The sequence below is a fragment of the Condylostylus longicornis genome, unplaced genomic scaffold (assembly GCF_029603195.1).
Source record: "Condylostylus longicornis isolate FDR11 unplaced genomic scaffold, ASM2960319v2 ptg000030l, whole genome shotgun sequence".
NCBI classification, from domain to species: domain Eukaryota; kingdom Metazoa; phylum Arthropoda; class Insecta; order Diptera; family Dolichopodidae; genus Condylostylus; species Condylostylus longicornis.
In genome coordinates this window covers 7,443,994-7,468,623 of record NW_026577999.1, presented here as the reverse complement: position 1 = coordinate 7,468,623, position 24,630 = coordinate 7,443,994, and the positions used below count along the sequence as shown (strand labels likewise).

Here is a 24,630-nt window from a genome sequence, read left to right as displayed (position 1 = left end):
TCGGGCACACAACTGCCAAGTTTCATGAATCTGACTTTATTATTTTTCCAAATATGTAAAATAAGCTTTTGGAGTTTTATGGGAAGTACCTGAACCTGTCAGGCAATTCCATCAAAACTTCACAAATATATCTGATCTATAATCGGACACACAACTGCCAAGTTTCATGAATCTGACTTTATTATTTTTCCAAATATTAAGAATAAGCTTTTAGACTTGCATCGGAGCTACTCGAACCTGTCAAGCAATCGCACCAAAACTTTAGAAATATGTCGGACCTATAATTGGACACACGACTGCCAAGTCTCATGAATTTGCCTTTATTATTTTTCCAAATATTTAAAATAAGCTTTAAGACTTGTATGGGAGCTACTCGAACCTGTCAAGCAATTCCACCAAAACTTCAGAAATATATTTGACCTATACTTGGACACATGACTGCCAAGTTTCATGAATCTGACTTTATTATTTTTCCAAATATTAAGAATAAGCTTTTAGACTTGCATGGGAGCTACTCGAACCTGTCAAGCAATCGCACCAAAACTTTAGAAATATGTCGGACCTATAATTGGACACATGATTGCCAAGTTTCATCAATCTGACTTTATTATTTTTCCAAATATTTAAAATTAGCTTCTGGAGTTGTATGGCAGGTACCCGAACCTGTCAAGCGATTCCTCTAAAACTTCAGAAATATATTTAACCTATAATTGGACACATGACTGCCAAATTTAATGAATCTGACTTTATTATTTTGCCGAATATGAAAAATTTGCTGTTGAAGTTGTATAGTAGCCACCCGAACCGGTGCAGCTATCCCATTATAATTTTCAGAGCATGTGTAGAATATAATTGGACACATGTATACAAAATTTTATATTTATTCCTTTATTAGTTTTTGAAATATTTAAAATAAACTCTTTGAGTTGTATGGCAGCTACCCGAACCCGTTGTCCGAATTAGTCCAATAACAATAGGGCTCGTCCTTGGCACAAAAGAAAAAACTTGTGAAAGTTTGGTGTCGATTGCATTTTTCGTTTTTGAGTTATCGTGCGATCGGACGGACGGACGGACGGACGGACGGACGGACGGACGGACGGACGGACGGACGGACGGACGGACGGACGGACGGACAGACGGACATGTCTAAATCGACTCAGAATTTTACGCTGAGCAAGAATATATATATATGTCCATACCGCAGATGACTCCTTCAAGTAGTTACAAACTCCATACCAAAGTTAATATACCCTTCACGAAGTGCAGGGTATAATAAATAGAAAAAAATGATAGAATAATAAATCATTTCGATATTTTAAGAAAATACTGTTAAATTTAAAGGATACTTGTTTTTTTTTCAATTATTATCTATATATGAACAAACACACACACAAATTTATACCAAGTCAAAAAATAGTCCTACCTCTTATTCTGTTCCCTAACTGATTTATGTCTATTATAATATTCTACCAATGTATAAATACTAGTTATTCACGTATACATATAAACATATTGTATTCTTGTGTGTTTGCATTTTAAATATACTTCGGAATAGATTTATCTACTGCAGAACAGCATTTTTTCCCAAAAGATATTTATGTACTTAAATTCTTTTTGTGTAAATTATGTAGTGAAATTATATAGAACTAACTCTTCTTATTTTTTTTTTTACTTACAAAAAATAATTTAAAATTCTATGACAACATAAAATACTTATATCAATTAGCAAAACAGGAAAAGAAAAAGCAAAAAAAGAAAAAAAGGAATAAAATATTTATTTTACACTTTCTAGAATCCTTTCAGAAAATTTTATAGGTAAAGGGACCACAAAATATGAAGAAACATAATTAAAGTTTATGCTTATCCATGTGTATACATACATACATACATAGGTGTTGCAGTTTATATTTTAAATTTTTTTTCTTGGTGACAAATTCTATAATAATTTTTCTAGTATAGGCACAACCGTATAAAACAGGAATGCTTTTCAAAATTTAATGACTCTAATAAATTTACTTTTAGTTTGTAATAATTGAATAAAATGTGAATGAAGCGATTTTATGGTTAATAATGTAAAATTATGAATTGCAGTAATAAATTTGTGATTTCTTACATAGGATAAAATGGAAACGTGGAGTTATTTATTAAGCAATCGAACAAATAATTCTTTAAAAAAACCTTATAGTGAATGATTTAGCTATGATAGAAAAAATATTTTTAGAGTTTATCAAGTTAATATAAGGACTAATATTAAAGTTATTAGAAATTATTAAAAAATTGATGAATTTATTAGAAATATGGAACAGTTTTCAGAGACAAACAAATTTAATAACAGCATTAAGTCGATTTAAAAACTGCTTTTAAAATTATTTATTAACAATAAAGATGACACAACCTAGTCCTAGTGTATTCCCGTTAAAAATAATTTTTAATATTTTAATACCATATGCATCTGGATTTGCAGATTACATTTTTGTACCATACCCATATCATACAGAAAAATATGAAATTATGCGGTCATCGTTCATATAGTAACACTTAGATGGGGCATGTTAAATCACTAATTATTTTTTTATAGTGTAATAAAATTAATAAATTCTTGTATATCATGCCCTGAAAAATAATATATGCGTATCAAATCTCGCAAAAAAGTTATTATAATTGATATTTGAAATACTTAACATTCATTCTTATTTTTTCTAATTCAAATGTGAAAATTTTTTTAATTTTGAAAAAGAAAAATCGTGTTGTAGCAATTTTAGTTTACATATCATAAAATATTTTTATGACATTTTATACAATTATTCTATAATTGTAGTAAAAATGTACAGCACAATATTTTTGAATTTTTATGCAGTATTTTTGAACATGATAAATATATAATGTTCGAAAATGTACCATACTAGAGAGAATGTGGTCTTAAATGAAAAAAAAAAAATTGTAACACGTACTTTTGAATTTAGACTAGTAACAATTTACACACATAATTTTACAAATACTGTGATGTGCTTGTGCATGTAAGGAAAACATTATATATATACTTATTATAGAGGTATACGGAATAATTTCAGAAATTTGTTACTAACCGGAAATTTTATGGTGAATAATTTGTAATTTTAAATTGTGTTCTCAACTGCGTTAATATTTTTTTTTTTTCTTCTTAAAAGTAAACTTTAATTTAAAATTTTTAATTATTTCTTTTTTTTTCTTTTGACATTATTTTTCACCAAATTGTTTAAACTACACAACTTTTTCATTATTAATGTTTATCAGTTACTACTGTTGCCACATATAAAAAAAATTTATGTGGTCAGCCTACCTTATTGTAAGAACACTTTTTAAACATTACTTTCCAATCTTAAGGAAGTTAGCAAGGTTTTAGCTAGCATACCTAGAGTTTGGTTTTGTGCCATTCCATCATTCAACCATTGCATCATTTATTTCTGTACATTCTGTAAAAAGAGTAAAATCGACCTCTAGTTTGCTAAATTTATTGTCAACTATTGCCTGTCAAATGTCACATGTCAACTGTCACCTGTCAAACTGTCACCTGTCAGATGTCACTTGTCTAATGTCATTTGACAAATGACACCTGTCAACTGTCACCTGTCAGATGTCACTTGTCTAATGTCATCTGTCAAATAACACTTGTCAACTTTCACCTGTCAAATGTTAACTGTCAGCTGTGAAATTGTCAAACAGCCAAACTTGAGACGCAGACTGACATCTTTCTATAGTCTCTATGCTTTCTCAACATGACAGATCGACATCTCTCTAAAATAGTTTATTTATGCTTTTCCTAACATGTGGAATTATATTTCCACTGAAAATTCTACATCCGAAATTTAATGCCAACACATCACCTGTCTTATTGTATGTCAAAGTGGTCGGTAAAAATTTTATAATATTTTACCATTTCAATTTTAGTATAGTGAATATACGACTAACATGAATGACATTGATCTATACACACAGATACAGAATATGTGAATAAAAATAAAATATCAAAGGTCAGAAAACAAAGGGAAAAAAAGCACTTAAATTAAAATTGCAAAAAAAAATATATTAAACATTATAATTTAAAAAAATTCAAAAACGAAGAAAAATTCTAGTCCGGATGAAAATAGCCATTAAATAAACTCTTATTATTACGCTCTACGTATTAGTAGAAAAAAACCTAAATTAAAAATACAAGAATAAATAAATTCACATGAAAAATTAAAGTCTTTATTTGAGATTTTACGAGTATATGAATTTCAATTTTTATTCATAAAAATCAACGCAAGCAACTCTTCTTAAAATATTCAGAAATTTTAATCAAAAATAAAAAGATAAAAAAATTATAATGAAAATGTTAACAAAAAAAATCACAGTACCTTACTGGAAAAAATTTTTTAATTAAATTATTAAAAATATTCAATCACCTGTTCAAATCAAAATTTATGCTATAAGATTGAAAATTACTGAAACCAAATTTCATTTTAATTTAAAATAAAAATTTCAATTTCTTTTGTAAGTCATGCATAAATTTCATACAATTTATCTGTACATTTCACCTATTGTGATTGACATTTTAATTAAACTATACTTACGTATACATAGATAAATTCTTAATTTTTATATTATTTGACTGGAAAATGTTAAAATTAATTAATAAAGAATTTTTTTTTTAAATGCAAATGAATGAATTTTTCATTATATTCGGTACAAAATTACTCGATATTGTAAAATGGCAATATAAAATTAAATTCTAGAGAATAAGATGAGATTTTCACATATTATGCATATATATATATATATAAATTATGTCTGATTAATTAGAATTGGAAAATTGAATATTTTTCAGGAAATTAGTTATTTGCCATTAACTATGATTTTAGTATTATTAAACTAACAATAAATGAGCAGAGCTTACACATAAAGCAAAAATTTGAACACCAATTCTTTATTAGCACTATCTAAATATTAATTCCCGTCGTAAAAGCGTCCTTTCAAATATAATTTCATATCTTAAAACTTCACAAATTATTTAAGAAGTTTTATAATTAAGTGATACGTATAAAATTGTTATATTATGTAGAATTATTATTATATCATGGAATTATTACATGGAATTTACGGTTTGTAATAATTTCATTATGGTATATTAAAATTCCATGTAATAATCCCATGATTTTCTATATGAAATTCTATCGAATTCTATCGGATACACTTTATCATTAAGCAGAAAAGAATGCAATCCAATTCAAATATGAATACCAAAATAATATTATCACATTTACTGTTACTCTAAAAATTATAGTACTCATAATTATTATTAAAATTAAATTTTCTCATACATATTATATTTTATACACCAGCTTACATTATAATAGAACAAAAGGTATTTAAAATAAAGCCCTCATTTTTTTTCTCTTCTTGATTCTTTTAAAATTTTTTTTTATATGCTTTTAATTTAATACATAATAATTTTTATTTTATTATAAATAATTTAAAAGTAATTAAATTTTAGTAATATTAAAATTTATGCAAATATTTTTATATATATTATTGCATATATACATATTTAAATATTATGTAAATTCATTGTAATACATTTTTCTATATATTTGGTATTAGCATTGCATATTAGACCATTGTGTAATTACATCTAAAATATAATTGAAAATAATTTTCAGTCATAAATATGATTATTGAAAATAATAATAATAATTTTAAAAAAATAAAATCACGAGTCTATTTATGAAAATTTTATGCTAATTTAAAACAAATTTTATATTTATTGTAATTAGATAGGATAAAAAAACCAAATAAATGCATTTTTGTTTTTTTGTTTTTAGAAAATCACTAATTTTTCAATATTACTGAAAAGATAATGTTTGTAGTAAATTGTATACTTAATTTCACTCCGATAAATAGCCAAACTGTTTAGTACATTTCTACGCTTTTCAATTCAAATTTTCTAGCATAATTTTATTTAAATCACCAAAATTATTTTTAAATAATTAAGAAGAAGCCTCTAGATAATTTTAAATTTCAGAAAATCTCGATATTTTCGGGTTCCAATCTGTAATTATGTTTAATTTTAAGTCCCGGGTTATTCTAGTCAAAAAAATAATGATTACGCGTGTATAGCAATAGTTTTCATAACAGTTATGACAGTCCCTCAATTTTATTATGTCAAAATTACTCTCATTATTGTCACGTGGCAAATATAATTTTTCAATTCCAAAAATCTGCTGTTCCTAATAATTTTAATTTAGCACGTCCGAAATGCATGTCTTATATTTCTTTTTTATTTTTATACATACAAACTTCGTAGTATGTCAATATTTTTTAAATAGAAACTTTAGGTCATGCAATATTAAATACTATAAGGTCTTCTAATCACGTAAGCGACAAATCTTGCAGCTTTTGTGAGAAGGCGCGAAAAACCTCAGTATTCAGAGTAGTGACCTGAGCTGCAATGCGCAAATATAAACGGAAATTGTCCAAGTTCATCAAATGGTCTCATAAAGATATTGTATAATTAACGTTCAATTTTGTTGGTCAATTTTGAATTGCTGCCCCATTATGAATACAATCTATTATAAATCATAATAATCAAAATTAAATTACTCAGTACTATATTCAAAATCGTTGTTCCAATCATTTTTTTGTTCCAATGCATTGTAATACACAAAAATTGTTGATATCAAATGGAAATTTTAAAATCGCGTGCGTAAAATTAAAAACCCTTCTCTAAACAAAATTATGTTTGTAATGAAGATAATGAAATTTTTTCTTGTAATAATATGAAACACAAAAAATTTAAATAAAATCATGTAAAATATGAATTTTAATTTGCATTGTTTTAAAATTTCAATGTTATTTGAAAAAAAAATCCCTTAAAACCCAAATAAATACGAGTAGATTTTGCATGTTATAATTTTATTGAAACAAATTCTATAATTTGATTGTTTTAATTCCCGGTAATTTTTCGTTTTTTTTTTATGTAATAATTTTAAAATGTGCTTGAATAAAAATAGATTTTGTTGTAGCAAAAAAATGTTTTCACAAATAAATCTTTATAATTAGGTTTTACAATAAGTAGTTCTTAATAATTATTATTCTTTAAAAATGTAATTAAATAATTGGAAAGGTATTTAATTTTTTAAATCTTTTAATGATAAAGTTTTTACCAGATTCATTCTATTATACATAAATTATATAAGTGGCTACAAACACAAACTCGCCTAACTCGAGTTAAGAAAAAAATGAGTTATGTTTTCCATTGGATTCTTCGTTTTGAGTTTCATATGCCCATAAAAATTGGTGGCTCTTCGACTATTGTAGCCGGAGCTAATGGCAAATACACACATGATCTAACTCGAAATGGTAACTATGTGCACTTGCACTGATCGCCTAAATCGATTTAAGAACAGAAAACATCTTTTGTATTTTTTTAACAAACCACTTATTTAGAGATAGTTTCTTATTGCAAAATAAAATTAGTGGCAAACATTTACTATTATACATTTATTATTATACATATATTTGTAAATTTGTTGCCTTGAATTAGTAATACATAGCTATTTAACATAGAAAAAAAAAATATTTAAAGAATATTTATACAATTATTTTTCCAATAAATAACAGATTATTCTAAGTCCAGATAAACTACATATAATTCGAGTTTTGAACTATATGTGTATGTATACTTGAGCCTGAAAATGAAATATAATATTCCTGATTGCCGATTGAAGATTACACTCTTTTATTAATAAAAGGTCACTTATTGCCATTAGAGATATTTGTTGGTAAGTTTGACAACGACATTTGTTCGTCAACACAATGAAGCTTAAACACATTGAAATTCAATAACGAAATTGTGTGCGTGGTATTTTGTGCAATTATTGGGACATTTGTAAAATGATAGACTGTTAAGAACTATAATGAAATATTTAATACAAAATTTTTAATAAAATTTGAACAAATTGAGAACAAACGTGGACACCTTATATAAATGAAAATTTACATTAGAATGACAATTTTTTTTCTCGAATATTTTATTTTAATAATTTATTTTAAAACATACCATACCAAGAAAGGAAAAATAAAATTTGCATAACACAGGTTGCCGATTTGATAATTTTCATAGCTATCATGATGAGTAAGATATAGGATAGCATTTGAGAGTCTACATAAATAAGTAAAATTTTAGTAATATTTCTACTCAAATTTAAAATATTTTGAAAATACTGTTAAAAAAAAATTTCTAAACATAATTTTCATATATGAGACTATATTTTAACTTTATATTTTTGACTATATTAAAATTTAATGTTCTTGACAACTTCTTAACAAAAAAATTCAAAAGTACAGCACCACCATTTGTAAAATAATTGAAGAATTCTTCTAAATTAAATTTCTATAAATGTAAACTTAATATAATTTTAATTTTTTAATAAAATTTACCACAATGTCCTCAAAAACAATTTTAGTTTTGTGGTTTTATCTATTCCAAAAATTTATTTACTCGTATTTAAGTTGTCAGAAAAAAAAATGATTTTAATAAAATTTTCTATTTTTAGCACTTTTCCAAAAAATTTTTTGAAAAAAGTGCTTATTAGTTTCACTCTGTCCGTCCGTCCGTCCGTCCGTCCGTCCGTCCGTCCGTCCGTCCGTCCGTCCGTCCGTCCGTCCGTCCGTCCGTGTGTCTGTTTACAAAACTTCTACATTCTTAAAGATAGAAAGCTGAAATTTAATACGTACATAGATATTTACTAGAAACTTATTTTCGTAGAACAAAATTTTTACCTATCTCCCCCCCTCTAGAAGTTATACCCCCCCAAAGCACTAAAAACGGCCTATTTTAACTATTTGTTGCAATGAAACCATAAGCATTTTTGAAATTTTGCAAACGCAGAAAGGCAGTGCGTTGCTTCACCTACCGCGGTATACTATAGTTAAACTTTAGAAAAACAAAATGGCCGTTCAAATTTACCGTTATTTAAAGTTCTTTTTTTCCAAATTTTTGATGTCGTTTTTCTTCTAGACCCCAGACTGTAGAAGCTTGAAATTTTAGGAGCTTTTAGATATTAATAAATAGTTCATTTTGTTAGAAGAAAATTTTTTTCCATCTCCACCCCCTCTCAAGTTATCACCTCTTGAAATTCGTAAAATTTGAATTTTTGACACCTTATATTTCCGAAACCGTAAGCTTTTCCAAATTTTTATAAACGCAAAAAGCTAACGGTAAATTCCATGAAATTAAAAAATATAATTATTTTTCTTAACTCACACAATTAACCCTTAAAATCGAGCATTATGTTAACCCCTTTTTATATTAATTTTTGCTTTATTTCAAAGACTGCATATATGCGTCATCCTAAATATATGCAATCCTAGAAATAGTTTTGTATATGAATGAAAATAATTTTAATAGTGTGATAGCTATACTTACATAGACTGTATTTAAAAGCAGAATTTTCACTTGTTGAAGGGAAAAGTGCTACAATACAAACCATTGGTTTGACCCAACTTTATTTTTTATGTTTTTATTATTTATTAAATAAATTTATGATACCAACATTTTCTGATTAAATAATTGCCACTCTATTTACACACATTAAATATTCAAAAAATAATTTAATAAAATGTTTAGAGTTTTTTTTTTAACTAATTTTAAATAAATTATTATAAAATTTTAAAATAATTTTAGTATTTTAATTAATAATTCATAAAAATTTAATTTAAAAATTTAGCAGCCACTTAAAATATTTTGTTAGATTTAGAAAAATTATAATAATATAATTTCAATTTGTATATAAAATTGTTTGTGGCATAATACAAATAATGTATAAGTAAAATTATGTTGGTAAATATAAAGACCAAAACGTAATGGATTATTCAGGAGACAGTTTAGAGAAGGTGCAAATTATACTATACATTTTTTCACGTCTGTCCTTTGCATTGAAAACTGATGAGTTATATGTGGATATATAAGTTGTTTTTTTAAGATTACCGGGATTTACCAGGAATTTAAAATATTCCATAACATCGCACTTTAAAAAGCGTTAAAATTATTTGATATTATTATGGAATCTAACACTCCTACTTATTTTATAACCTCAATTCTTCAATAATTTTGTAAACGACAAGCTTATGAGATAATGATTTTTAAGATGTCATTCAAGTATAGCATTAATATTGCACCATTAAATTAATTATTACATCCACTATTCTAGTTGATTTCTTATCTGAATGGAAACGAATTCGGAGATAATTCCTTGACGAAAATAATAATAACAAATTTTTCTATATCAGTGAAGAGTATTGTTACTATTCCAACTACAAATGCCTTATCACAAATGTAAAAACTGATTTGTTCTATTTAATGACCTTAAAGTAATTTTAATTATTAATTAGGAATCATTGGTAATTATCTCTATATATCAGAATGTTCCCCTGTTATATACTTAGAAATTAAAGCCGAAGATTTAATTTTAAATTTTAAATATATTGATTATTAGAAAATTATTTTCAAAATAGATACAAACAGAGCAGCTTTTTTCCCCTATTTTTAATTAAACTTTTTAAACTCGTTTTCAAAAAAAAAGATTCCTTTAAAATTCCTATAACTTTACAAATAAATGAAAAACCAAAATAATTATACCAAAAAGAATTAAAGAGAAAAGAGAACGCAGAAATACACGAGTTTTTCTTCTTTTCGCCTTCTCTTTTTCCCTTTTGTTCTAATTTTTAAATAAGAATATGAAATTTTTTTTTTGCTTCTTATTAAATACGAAAGATTTATCTTTACTATTAGCACGTAATTTTAAAATAATCCAAAAAGTTATCATTACTGATCCTGATATGGATTTAGATTCAGAATTCATCTTGAACCTACTTTTTTTTTTTCTAAACACATTTATACCTTTTCTGTTTACGAAAAGAAAAACAAGTGTATGGGGACATAAAAAACAAAATACCTGGGCACGTTTACTTAAAAATTTTTTTGTTTTACTGCTTATTTTTTTCCTAGTTGTTATTTTTATTTTCCTTTTTCTGCTCTCGCACACTGTCATTGATACTGTAATGAAAATAATATAGAATAAAACCAAGAAGAAATAAAGGAAGAAAACATTGACATACTTTCCTTTTGTGGAGATTTTCGATATTAGAGGAAAAATATTGCCGCAGAATTTGTATAATTGATCCGATCTATCCTAAGGAATCTTCTTGAATTTCGATGTTAATTTCTTAATTTATAAAACTGCGATTTCTCTTGGATTTTATCAACCATTTTATGAGCTTCACTATGATAGCTCTAACATTTTATTGTTATATCAAGAAAATTTATAAAATTTTTTTTTGAATTTATTATTATTAAAATTTCTCGTAGAATTTCATTTTAAAATTGGCCGCAATATTGTAAATGGAAAACCAGATTACAAATTCTTTGTTCTATATAGGGTCTGAGCAGAACATTTTCTTTTTAGATCATTATTTTTTTAATTGTTATTTTTATTATTATTGAATCATTCACTGTTGCTCCACTTCTATTCTCCTTATCCCATACATAAGTATTTCTGTTTTGCATTACCTCACACCATTAACCAACTTTCATTCATTACAATTTCTGGTTATTTTAATTCTCTATCGTTTGCTTGTACAATCATATACACATACTTTCATACTTTATTACTCCATCATATCAAAAAAACTAGTTAAAATGTATATAATAAATATGTTTTAAACATAAAAGTCTGCACAGTATATAACTACTGCTTTAAAATAATAATAAGCCAAAAAACCAACATCATTTATAATAAGGTGAAGCAATTGACTTGAAATCAGAAAACGAGAAGTTACAGGAGAAAATTTTTTAAAACCAAACTAATCAAAAAAACTCAGAATAAAAATTAGTGAAAAAAAAAAAAAATGTCAGACTAAAATAAGTTCCAGAATGGCTCGCTACTAACAATGAAACGCGAAGAGAAATTGAAAACAGAATTTTAAAAAAATTTTACAGTAGAAAAACGTTAGCAACGTTTTTATATGAATTTTTCTTCTCGTCTTTCCTGATCCTGCATATTTTTAATTTTTACATTTGGAAATTGCTCAATTGCTCACATCAACCTACGGTCATTACAAATGAGTACTGCCCTTGTCCAGTCCTTTCGGCCACATACTCTGACGATGCAGGTTCCACCCACAACCCGTTGCCGGGAAATTAAATTTCTAGAAAAAGTAGAGCTCATTGCTTTCCATCTCCTGTGTAACTCTCATCGAGTCATCTCGACGATACCACCACATTATCCTTTGCCAATGCCACATGTAGCGTTGTAGTAGTAATTTATCATAAATTTTTTACCGGACCACATTTGTTCCATTTATTTCTTCATCGAATTAATAGTCAGTCGCCTTTACTTTTGTGATGAGAGATCACTCATATATTTCCGAGTACTATGTAATAACACATTCACATTCATGAATACTTCACCATTTAAGACCTAGCTATTTCATATTTTTCTTTAATTAATTCTTTATCTTATAACTGTCAGTAATAACTACTGTTACTTATTACTATACTCTAACTTCATCTTAAAAATGATTTTGTTTGCAATTTATTCGACTTTTACATTTTCCATTTTATTTTAACCACAGAATTTTACTTTCCAGCATCCTTTCCCGTAGTTTCTCTAGTATTCTTATTTCTATTTACATTTTAGTCTAAAGTAACAATATCATAGACGAACAAATAAGCTTTTTTAAAAATTAACTACTTATACATAAAAGTGTAGTTATATAAGTAACCAAAAAAATAAAATAAAAAAGAAATCCAATGTATAAGAAGAATAAGAGGACGTGAAAGTAATTTCAATTAACCAATTGTTGTGGCATAATATTATCAATGAAAATAAATAAAATTCGAACTACGTACAAAAAAAATAGAACAGAAAAAAATTAAAACAAACTCATATAATAATCAAAACTCAGTAGGTTAAACAGTTAACAATTTGATAAAAAAAAAAACAACAACAACAACAACAAATTTTGAAAATCCTTAAAGTAACAGAAAATTTCACTTTAAAGTAACTAGTTATCTGTGTATTGTATTTAACAATAATAATAATCAAGATAATACTGAATATCAGTTAACCTCAAATTAAATAGATCTATATATGTAGGTTGTATATGTATAAGTAGGTCTTCTATACGAAAATAGAAAAATTCTAATGTTTTCTTTTTTCCTTTAATATTTTGCTTTAAAGGAAAGCTAGTGTACATATACGTTTTTAGTACTAGAAAATTTTAAACATAAAATTAAGGATGTAGGTATAGGAATTTCTAGAAAATTAGGAAAAAATGTATAGATAGGTAGGTAGGTAAGGTAGCTAGGTAGGTACCCGAAAAAAAAAAAATTTTTTTTTTTATGTTTTCCACTTTGTTGCTTAGTTTTATAATTCTAAGAATGTCTCATGTATCGAAGGAATCATAGAATGATAAAAATACACACGTTTTAGATTCTGTATAGCATAATTTTTTTCCTGATCCTTTTTGTTTTTATTTTTTTTTTTTCTTAAAAGGAAAAAAATTTTAGTTAACTTTTGTTGTGATTCCTTTTTCTTTTTTGTTTACTTATTTTTTTTAACAAAAATTTTTTTTCCTTCTCATTTTTCCTTTTTTTTTTTATTTTTTAATTCAGGGTATCATTGATTAAAAATTGCCTTTAAGCAATTTTTATCATTACGGTAAATAAAAATGTGAAATTTATATGAGAAAATTTTTCATTTTAACCCTCATTTCGTTCCCGTTCTTGTTGTGTTCTCTTGTCGTTCTTATTTGATTCTATTGGGAATAAAATTTTCCATTTTTTTTTGGAGTACAAAACGAGAGTATATTTATATAGAGTATATGTATAATAGACACATAATAACCGGATGTAGAATAGATGATGATATTTTAATGAAAATTTTATATCCTTGATGTTAAATAATATCCTGTTTTTAGCTCGATTAAAAGTATTACTCGTATATCGATACTAAAAGCAAATTTTATTAATTGTTCTTATTATTGTGAATTATTGGCTATTGTAGATTTTCCAGCATTAAAAGTGAAAAATTTAAATAAAGAGCATAAAAAGTAATTTGTTTTGTTTTTTTAAAGTAAAAAGTAAATTGAGAAAATATTTATATTTTTAATTTTCTATTGAAACTTTGTAAAAATTTAAAAAGAATATTTTTCTTTTTGTATTTTTAATAAAAATCAAATTCTGTCTTTTAAGTCTACACTTGTATATTTCCCTTTTATATAGAACTCAATATTTTGATTTCTAATAATTTGTTAATGTGTAAATCGTTTGATTCTTAAATTAAATTTCCCAAGAAATTTTAGGAATAATTCTTTGATCAATTTCTAGCAAAAAAAAAATGATTTGAAATAACTGAAAGAGAAAACAGTCCTATCCATAATGAAAGCCGAACGGGATCGTTGCCAGTTATCTCTCCTGGACCAGGATGCCCTCGGTTCAATGACCGCATTTCAGTGATTCCAAAGAATATCTGAGTCAGGAAACTGCGTTGAGCATTAGTCTCAACGTTTGCCTTCCGTTCTCAGTCATGGAGCCATCAGGCCGTTTCATTACGCCCAACCCGCTAACATATTTTTTGGAAAGCACCCTGTGAAGACGCGCACTGCTCGGAGTTCATCAATTCCCTTGCAGAACGCCCTTCACGAACTTCTCTTCGCTTTTCTAATTTCTTTATTGTATTTCGTGAGTGAGTCCTTCTACTCGTCCCACGAGTCGGACGCCTTGGCCTTATTGAATAGCTTTCTGGTCCTTAGTCTAAGCTCTGAAAGTCTATCATTCCACCAAGAGCACTTTCTATTGCTCCGCCTCGGCTTAGCGCGGCAGCTCCCATAATAGGCACTAGTAATAGCCAAGGTGAGGGCCTCGCTGGCCAGTTCGATATCCATCACCGTTCTGACAGAAGTAGGAATGGATCCAATCCCATCAATGAGGAGCGTTTCTAATTGACTCCAATCTGTGGATTGGGGCACCCGATAGATTTCTTCTGCCAGGCCCCCGGAGACCATGATATCAAACCTAACCTGTATGTGGTCGGACATGGATGTCTGATTTGAGACATGCCATCCACCAATCTTTCTGAAGATAAATTCAGCGCAAAGAGTAATTTCAAAAACCTCTTACCTAATTGCATTTATGAATGTCGGCCTATTGCCCTCATTCATAATCGTTAATTTATTGCTATATATAAATTCAAGTAGGCATTCCCTCTTCTATTTATATCACTGCTTCCCCAGGTGGGCAATGGCATCACTTCCTATTATAAGCTTGAAGTTCCTCCTTCCACAAAGGTCTACTATGTCGCTCAATTCTTCATCTGGATGGCCACAGTCTTCCGGAAGGTAGGATGAGTATTTGATAAACTCTGTCCAACCCCCGGGAGATTTCATCTTCACCAACGCAGCTACCTCATCCTTGGAGCAGTAATCTGGAATGGCAAGATATGTTAGCCTTTTACTAAACAAGATGCAGGCCAATTGCATCATCATACAATAGCTCACCTGTTAGGGCCTTAATCTGATCCTTCACTATGTAAGGCTTTTGGATAAGAGCGACATCGAGGTGATCCTTCATAAATTTATGAACCAGAACATCCGTAGATGCCCTAGCATGTTGTAGATTTATTTGAATGTACCTCATAGTCATATCACTTTCCCCTGCTCTTGTCTATGCGCTTAAGTCCTTATGAAAAAGGGTTTTCAAGGGCCTTCCTTCCCTTTGCCGGCTTCTTACGCATCTTGCTGTGCGCTTGCTCCGCCATAGCCTCTTTTGTTTTCGTAGTTCCGAGCTTTCCAATGGCGTGCTGGTCGTTGGTCCTTCCATTTCCCCTGAAACACCCTGTACATACTATACTTATATACAAATAAAAATTTATTTAATATTTACAAATTATAAAAATTATAATGAAAATTTTTTGTAAAGTAGAAAAAAAAATTGTCCTCGTTTATATCCTTGTGGATAATTTCCTATTTTGAAACTGGTAGAATATAGAGTAACTATGTGAATATATAGAGTGGTTATAGTCAAGACAAAAAAAAATATTTTAATTAGAAATTTTTACTATATGTATATGCACGAATAATTTATGTCTCCTTTATGAAAGTGAACTTAATTTTTAAAATAATAAAGAAAAATAAAAGATCTGGAGTGGAGAGGAATGTAATTAAAAGGATTTTGTATATGTACGAGTAATAAAAATTGTGTGCTGTAGACCTTGTTGGGAGTATTTATGTGTGTATGTATATATTGGTTTTTTAGCTTTTGATTTGTATAAAATTATTAATTTCAATTTATTTTCATCAATCACAAAATATTTTTAGAATTCAAAGTCTCATATTTATTATTTGTACAGATTCAGATCTATAAGAAGTTTATTTTATCTAGAAAATAATCACAACCAAATTTGTAGTAGAAGCTATTAATTTAATTTAATTTACTTACGACTAGCGCAGGAAATGATATTGGACCGACTATTCTAACAAGAATTTAATTTCGAAATCACAAGCGATTTTACAAAATGTTCAACTCTCAGTTTTTATTTCAGAAAATACGCGGCCTGTTTCCTATAGTAAAAAATTAAACCTTGTACTGAATTAAGATTAATTCTAAAAACTTTTATAATTTTGAATCCTAGTTCTGAATTCAAATTTAACTATTGTTGGTATTTTTAATCAATTTATTAAAAATAAAAATTTTTCATTTTTATTGTAGATGAAAATCATTTTGTTTTAGATGCTAGATGTAAAAGAACTTTGAATTTATATTACAAATTATTATGGTAAAAGATCGCACATTTTGTTTTTATTTTTCAAATTATATTCAACTTGAAATTGAACTTATCCACAAAATTTTAATTAAGAACAAAAAGGATAAGTGCAAAATTTATATATGCACTTACAATAAACTATGAGTTTATAATAAAAATTCGAATTGAACTAAATTTATTCGAGAGATTGAATGTTATATCTTGCATTTACAATGAAATTAAACGAGGTAATAAAGTGCTTTTATTTTAATTTTTTATCTTATATATTGATATTTTAATAATAAAATGAATAATAATAATAAAATGAATTGATTTCATGCGATTTGAAAAATTTTCATTTGCATTAAGGATCGTATTTAAAATAGCTTTAAGAAACAGTGAACTGATGGAGCGTTTTCTATATAATTTCATATCAGAGCTAAAATTCAAATTTACTCCTCAATTCTTTCCGTTTTTCATACCATAACAATTTTTGCAATTGTTATCTGCAGCGAAACTGGCGAATTAAGGCGAGTCTCTTTTAGTATTTTCTTGCCATATAAGTGAAATATAAAGGAATATTTTTTCCGTCTCTTCTAAATTACCCTGTTTTTTTTTGTGTAAAAGAAAATAAGAAGAACAAACTTTGCAGGAAAACGGAGGAAACTACAGCTTATTCTTAATAAGTTTTAATTTTTTTGTACTTTTATCGTTTCTGTTTAAGGTTTTTTTTCCTCGAAAATCCTTTTTAATCTTCTAAATACCGGAAATATGTTTGTATAGAATTTCGCTTTATTTAAAAGCTTTAAAAAAATAAAATACGTTAATAAAACAAAAGTCGTGGACTAATTCCATCTTAAAAAAAAAATATTTTTTTTTTGTATTCCAGAATTGAACAAAGTTTATGGTTTTTATTTTAAAATAGAAGTGCACATGTAGGTGTATTTAAATGTGTGGATAATGTTAATAACTCGAACATGTAACAAAGAAAAAATATAATATTTAAAAAGAGCTAGTTTTAGACCTTCTTAAAAATCCTGGACGTAATATTTAAAAGTTGAACGAGAAATTGTGTCGTACAATAGCAAAACTTTCGAAATCTGTACACCGTACTTGTACTTTTTTCTCAAAAGCAATATTGATTCCAAGTAAATTACTTACTAGAAAATAGTTACTTGTAAGTAATTACTTGTACTATTGTACATTTGCTTAAAATCTTCGAACCATTTGAAATCTGTCAAAATACACGTCCTGCATCAGTCTATTACAATAGTGAAATCTGTTATAATAATTGTCCTGTGTGTGCTTATATGTAGTGAATCAGTATTATATATGTAGTGAAAATAAGGCCATGAATTTCAAAGTCAATAAATTAAGTCCATATTTTGTTTCGAATTATCAAAATTTCAAAGCTCTTCAATTATTCTGATCTACTTTAATGAAAGGTTAAAAATTTCAATGAAAAATTCTTACTGTTAAAACAATTTCCACTTTCAAAATTAAAATTTCAATTAAAAAAACACAAATCGTATACTATATGGCAATAATCTTAGAGAAATTCTAATTCTAATGCAAATCATTTTCATTTTTTTAATTTATTATAATCACATTTTTTTTAGCAATCTTTTAAAATCACATTTCTTTTTGTTAGCTTTTATATTATTGAATTCATTCAAATAGTTTTCAATCTCCACAAACATTTACCTCTTAATCTCTTGCATTTATACACGTCTTCACACATACATATGGATGCATGCATAATAGTGAAAAAATATTCCAAAAAAAAAATTAAATTGTGTTTTTTTCTAAAAACTTTCTAGCTTCATACTTAATAGAATTCTAAATTGTTTTTTCCACCCTTTCTTTTTTTGTTTGTGTGTTAATTTTACTCTAATCTCTGCAGATGTTAAAGTGGAATAACAAAAACACTGCACATACATATATACCCAACTATGGAATAGAAAATGCAAATAAATAACATAAATTTTATTTTTCTTCTTTTTTCAAAAAGGATATTCTTGATAACATGACTTGATTTAACTAAATACGATTATAAAAATGAAAAATTTTTACAATTTTGCTTTCATGTATGTTATGTATTGTATATATACTAAGGGTGTTTGTGTATGTAATATTTTTAACAAAATGATTTTGTGTTACTATAAAGAATAGATGGTAATTTTTAACAATGGCTATCTTGTGTGCATTTATATAGAAATGAAAATGAAATGAACATGACCCGAAGATTCATTCATTTCCATTATATACTTTGACATTGTTTGAATACAATATTTTTGTAATAGTATAAAATTGCACATTATTGTTATATATGGACAATATTAATATGTAAATATACAATTATCCTTTGTAAAAAAATTTATCATTTTGTATAACTAAAACACAAAATCTTTAAACAAATTTTATAATAATATAATTTATATATGCTTGAATTCAGCAGCTCTAATTTCAAGATATTATTGCAATATTCAAAAAAAAACAAGAATAAATTTACGATGTCGATTTTTCTTTGACATCAATTCTGATTGAATTTATTTCATTCAATGGACAATAGAAGAAAAAAAAAAAGAAATGCTATTGTTAATTTGGCAGTGGAATGTCAGTAAATATAATAAGTTTTATTCATAGAAAATATGAAAAATTAAGAGAAGTAAATTATAGATTGTTAATATAATAAGTGTTATACGAATACTAATGTATGTTTATTAAAAAAATATCAATAAATTTTCAGTCAGTGACCTTTTATAATCAATTAAATTTTATAAGATTGAATTTTGCACCAAAAAAAAAATTGGATGTACTAAATTGATATATGAGACTTACAGGGTATAGACTGGTCATATACGGAGAATGTAACATATTTTTTTGGCAACCCTTTATATAGGCATAGGTACCTAATTATTTTCTTTAAATAATTTCAAACGTTTTCCATTTACATTAATTTTTCTAATATTTTTCAATATTTCCAATTGATTTAAGAATTTCAAATAAAATTGGGTAGGGGTTAATTGCCAACAAACCCTCCATATCATTTAATCAATCGTAAGTGTCTTTGGAATGTGCTATATAGGGTATCCTCTATCATGAATTCTATTGAATACAAAATAAAATATGGAATTGTCATTTCGTATTAAAAGCGAAACCATCATCCGAATGGTTTGTGCCTACAATGAAGATCTTTCATGTAGATACAAACTCTGTCTGAATTCAATACAGTTTATTACGATATAATTTAATCGAAGTAGCGTGCATTTCCCCCGAAATTTCCTCATAAAAAAAGCCTGTGTCTCATGTTGATGCTTTTCATAGTTTGTCATTCAAATAATTGTCATTTGCTAAATTTTTTATTTATTTCTAAGAAAAATTTTTGAAAAACATTTTAAAAATAAGTTCAACCAAAAAAAAGGAAGTCTTTTCTTTCAATTATTAATCATTTATTTTTATACGCATTCTTAAGGCAGTTTCACAAAAATAACAATTTATAATATTTCCCCATAGCTATTCCAAAATTCCACAATTTCATAAAAAAAAATTTCTATTTTTAATCGCACCTCTACCTTATAATAATTATTAAGTTATTTACACCTGTCTCATAAACTCATATAATAAAATATTTTTGACTGCAAAATCATTCCAAAAACTGTAAATAAAAATTTTCTATTTTTTTTATAGTCATTCTATTTTTACACAAAATAGATTTTTATTAAAAAAAAAAACAAATTTCTCCTATATTTAATCATTTCCTGGAAATGAGTATGACATCAAAAATAGCACACACAAATAAATAATCTATTGTTATTTATAAAAATGGTAACCGAGAAAAACAAAAAATTTTCACTTCAATATTAAAAGTTAATTTTCAAAAAAATAAAAAAAATTATGCCATTTTATCACACACTGGGAATATTTTCATATTTTTTTTGTCATCGGCAACCACATATTATTTGACATGAATATTGCCAAATATCTGAAACAAAAATAAAAGGTTATAAAAATAAAAATCAAAATTTAGGTTACCGTGTTGCGTCAATTTCAGATTTTAGGTATACCCCCCCCAATATATTGTTATACGTATATGAAAAACCAAATGATTTTCAATATTTTTGACGATTTATTTTTAAATTTTATCAATTTAATAAATTTCCCGTTTTATTCCGCTTCCCGTTCCCTTCTTTCCTATACAGATCCTTTTGGTATTTATATAGTCGCACATTTTACTCTATTCGCATTTTATAAAATAAAGTCTCCGATTAATAGCTATCATTTTGATGAATAAAACTAAACGAAAACAAAAGAAACCAAAAATAACAAAAACAAATTGAAAATTTCCAACTTTTCCCATCAAAATCGGAGAAAAAAGTAATAATAATGTTTGGGAAAAACGCTTCTATTTTAACGGTGTAAATCACAAAGAAACAAAATATATGTAATTTGATTATCTATCACATGAGTTTTTTGTTTTTTTTTTTTGATTATTTCATTCCCTTTAATTTTTTTATTTCAGATATTTGTGTATTTCCCTATATTAGTATAACAAAGTTGTAAAAGAAACGAGAAAAATTTCGAATAAAATTCGAATACAAGTATCATCAAATTTGAATTTAACTTTATTTTTTGAACACATCATTTTAGGAAAATTCACCATTCCTCTATATTTTACAGTTGTTTATTTCGCGCCTTAATTCTTATCCAAACATACATACATACATTCACAATATACTAAGAAAAATACAACACCCAATTCAACTAAAATATTTTTTTTTTATATTATAGCGAAAAGTCGATTATCTACACCTGTGATTCATTTTTACTTTTATTTTATATATTTTTTCTTTTTTTGTTGTTTCTATTTTGATTACTTGCTTTTATCGTTTATTTTTCCTATACAAATTTTTGGCAAAAACAAAATAAATAAATAGAAAAAGCGTAAATTTTCATTTTATTTTGTTTTCTTCTACAATTTAATAATATTCACAAGGGGATCTAAGACAATAAATTAGTCTAAATCTTTCTTTCATGCGACATTATATTCTAATATTATGTTATGTATATGGTTATATGTATTTTTGTTTATGTATATATATATTTTGAAGATAATATGAAATGAAATACAAGAAAAATTTGGAAAAAAAAGGATACGAAATAATTGCGGGAAAAAATATTTTCGTTAACAGAATTGCCTTTAATATATATAAAAATTCAGCAAATTTTACAAATTCTACCGCCATTCCAGCTGATTTCAGCTGACAATTGGGAACAGTTTATTAATATTTAAAATTTTGTTATATAACAGTAAAAATTAAGTTATAAATTTAAATAATAGGAATTCAAAATTTATTTTAATAGAAAAAATTAAACAAATTTCTGCAATAAATTTGAGTTATTAGCCCTCGCCAGTACTCCTTTTTATATCCTGATAATGTTAAAAGTAAACACTTTAAGTGTTATATGTTTATGTATATGGCTATACAATTGAAAACGATTGCAAGAATTGAATACTGAAAGCAACTTAAAAAAAATTTTTATTGCATACTTTTAGGGTAAGTTTTCTAATATATACAAATGGATATTGAAATAAATTCGTTTTTATGAACGATTTAATTTTATTTAATTTCAATTATAAGGTTTAAATAAAATTAATTTTGGTACAAAAGTTATATTTAATTTGGATATTCAATTCCACCCCATATATTCGAGCTCTTTAAATACTCGTATTTAGTAATTCTTATTCGTGCATTTTCTGTTTATGATTACCATGATTATTGCAAAATTCGTAAAAATTTAATGAATATCAAATTTTAAAATCAGTATTTCAATTTAAAAACAAATAAAATTAATCAAAATTATTGAATTGAAACCAAGATTAATGTCCTTTTTTTCTCAAAATTTCCAAATTTGCTAAATTTTGAATTTAGTTCATTATTTCCGTTCAATATGATTCACACTCATATCTGGACAAAATCTGAGGTACTAGTTCAAAATAGCAATTAGAAAAAATTATTTTGAAACCAGCAAACCAATTTATAATATTTTTTTTTTTTATTAATAATTGCAATCATATCATCATATACTTATTTCGTACACATATGTATATATAAATAAATGAACTTTTCCTAAGAGAACCTTTTAAAAATAAACACTAAATATGAACAATAACCATAAAATACTTGAATATCCTTTCTGTTTTTGTTTCTATTTCTATTTCTGTAATCCTTGTTCTTTTCTTTGTTCTTATATTTGTTTTCATATTTTAATAAAGTTTAAACATGTAAATATTAACTAAAATGATATTCAAGTTACTAGAGAACCCACTCAAATGCACCCTATTCAAAAAATTATGACAAATATGAATGTTTTTGTTTGTGTTGTTGTTGTTGTTGTTGTTATTGTTATACAAAATAACAATTCTGCAGAAAAAAAAATAAAGAATTACAAAAATAAAAAGAAAAATGAAAAACAGCAGTACTAATCTAAAGTTGCGATTCATAAAATGTAAATATATATATATATATATATATACACAAACACATATACTTATTAGTATAACAGTTTATAAATACAACCAAAGTTGTAACGTTTGCGTCTCGTTTCGGTTATAGCATGTCAAAATTGATTACTTTGGTGCTTTTCATATTCCCAACGTTTCAATATTTTTTTGTTTTGTTTTACTTTTATTTTTCTATTTTGTTTTTCTACTTTTTGTCACTTTTGTTTTTACTTCATTTCCATTTTTCCAGTGCTATTTGGCTTATTGTATATTATTTTCTCTCATCATTGTATTTATTATGTAAAAGTCAATGTACATATGAGTATATAAAAATTGTTATATAAATATTCTTGCCATGTAGTTTTATACTGTCGCAAAACAACAAAAAAGAAAAGAATAACAATTTTTTTTACAATTTTTTCTCATTTATTTTTTCCTATTTTATATTTTCAGTTATGGCCTCTTGGGTTCATCTGGTTGCGGTAAGACAACACTTCTAGCATGTATTGTCGGTAGAAGAAGATTAAATTCCGGTGAAATATGGGTACTTGGTGGTACACCAGGTTCTCGCGGCTCTGGTGTACCAGGACCACGTATTGGATATATGCCACAGGTATGTCAAAATTTTATGTATTTTCATTTGAAAATAGAGTACATCCAAACATAGGTGATTGTATAAATATATGTGTGCATGCATATATGTGCATATGTGAATATTATTATGTATAAAAGTTTTTATTGAATAAATATTATGACAATTTAAAATTTGCATATATATGAATACCTATAAGGATAAATTGAAACAAAGTTAATTAGGAAATAAGTAAAGTAAATGTAAAATATGTATATACGTATATATGTATGTATTTGATAAAAGTTATAATAGCAATGAAATTTACCTGGAAAAAAAATTATTTTAGAGAATTCATGCCAAAGTTTTATTAGAAATTTAGAACAGAAATATCGTAAGAATAGCTTATCGTAAATGAGAGAAAATGAAATTTAATTGAATTAAAAATTTTAAATTCTTTATGATATGTTGTCGATAAAATGAGACATTTTACATGTTACTCACATATTGAATTTGAAATTTTACTACAGAAGATTTTCTAACAGAACTGATTTTCCAATAGAACTAATTAGACCGCCAATTTAATTTTATTTGTTTAACAAATTCATAACTAATGGATTTAAGAAATTTCTCTATAATCGGCGCTGAAAGTAAATTCGTAAATAAAAGTTTGGACCATGCATTTGTAGTAGGTGTAATCGCTATTTAAGAAATTAGGTTAGAAAAAATTAGAT

At 26.2% G+C, this 24,630-nt stretch overlaps 1 protein-coding gene across 1 annotated transcript in view; it reads left to right on the top strand.

The window, feature by feature from the left end:
* Window positions 1-24,630, top strand: part of LOC129608188 (ABC transporter G family member 20) — a 137,188-nt gene that overhangs the window by 80,373 nt on the left and 32,185 nt on the right. The window contains exon 3 of the mRNA XM_055519546.1: window positions 23,779-23,938. Coding sequence (XP_055375521.1) covers window positions 23,779-23,938 — 160 coding nt within the window. The remainder of the gene's footprint in view (window positions 1-23,778; window positions 23,939-24,630) is intronic.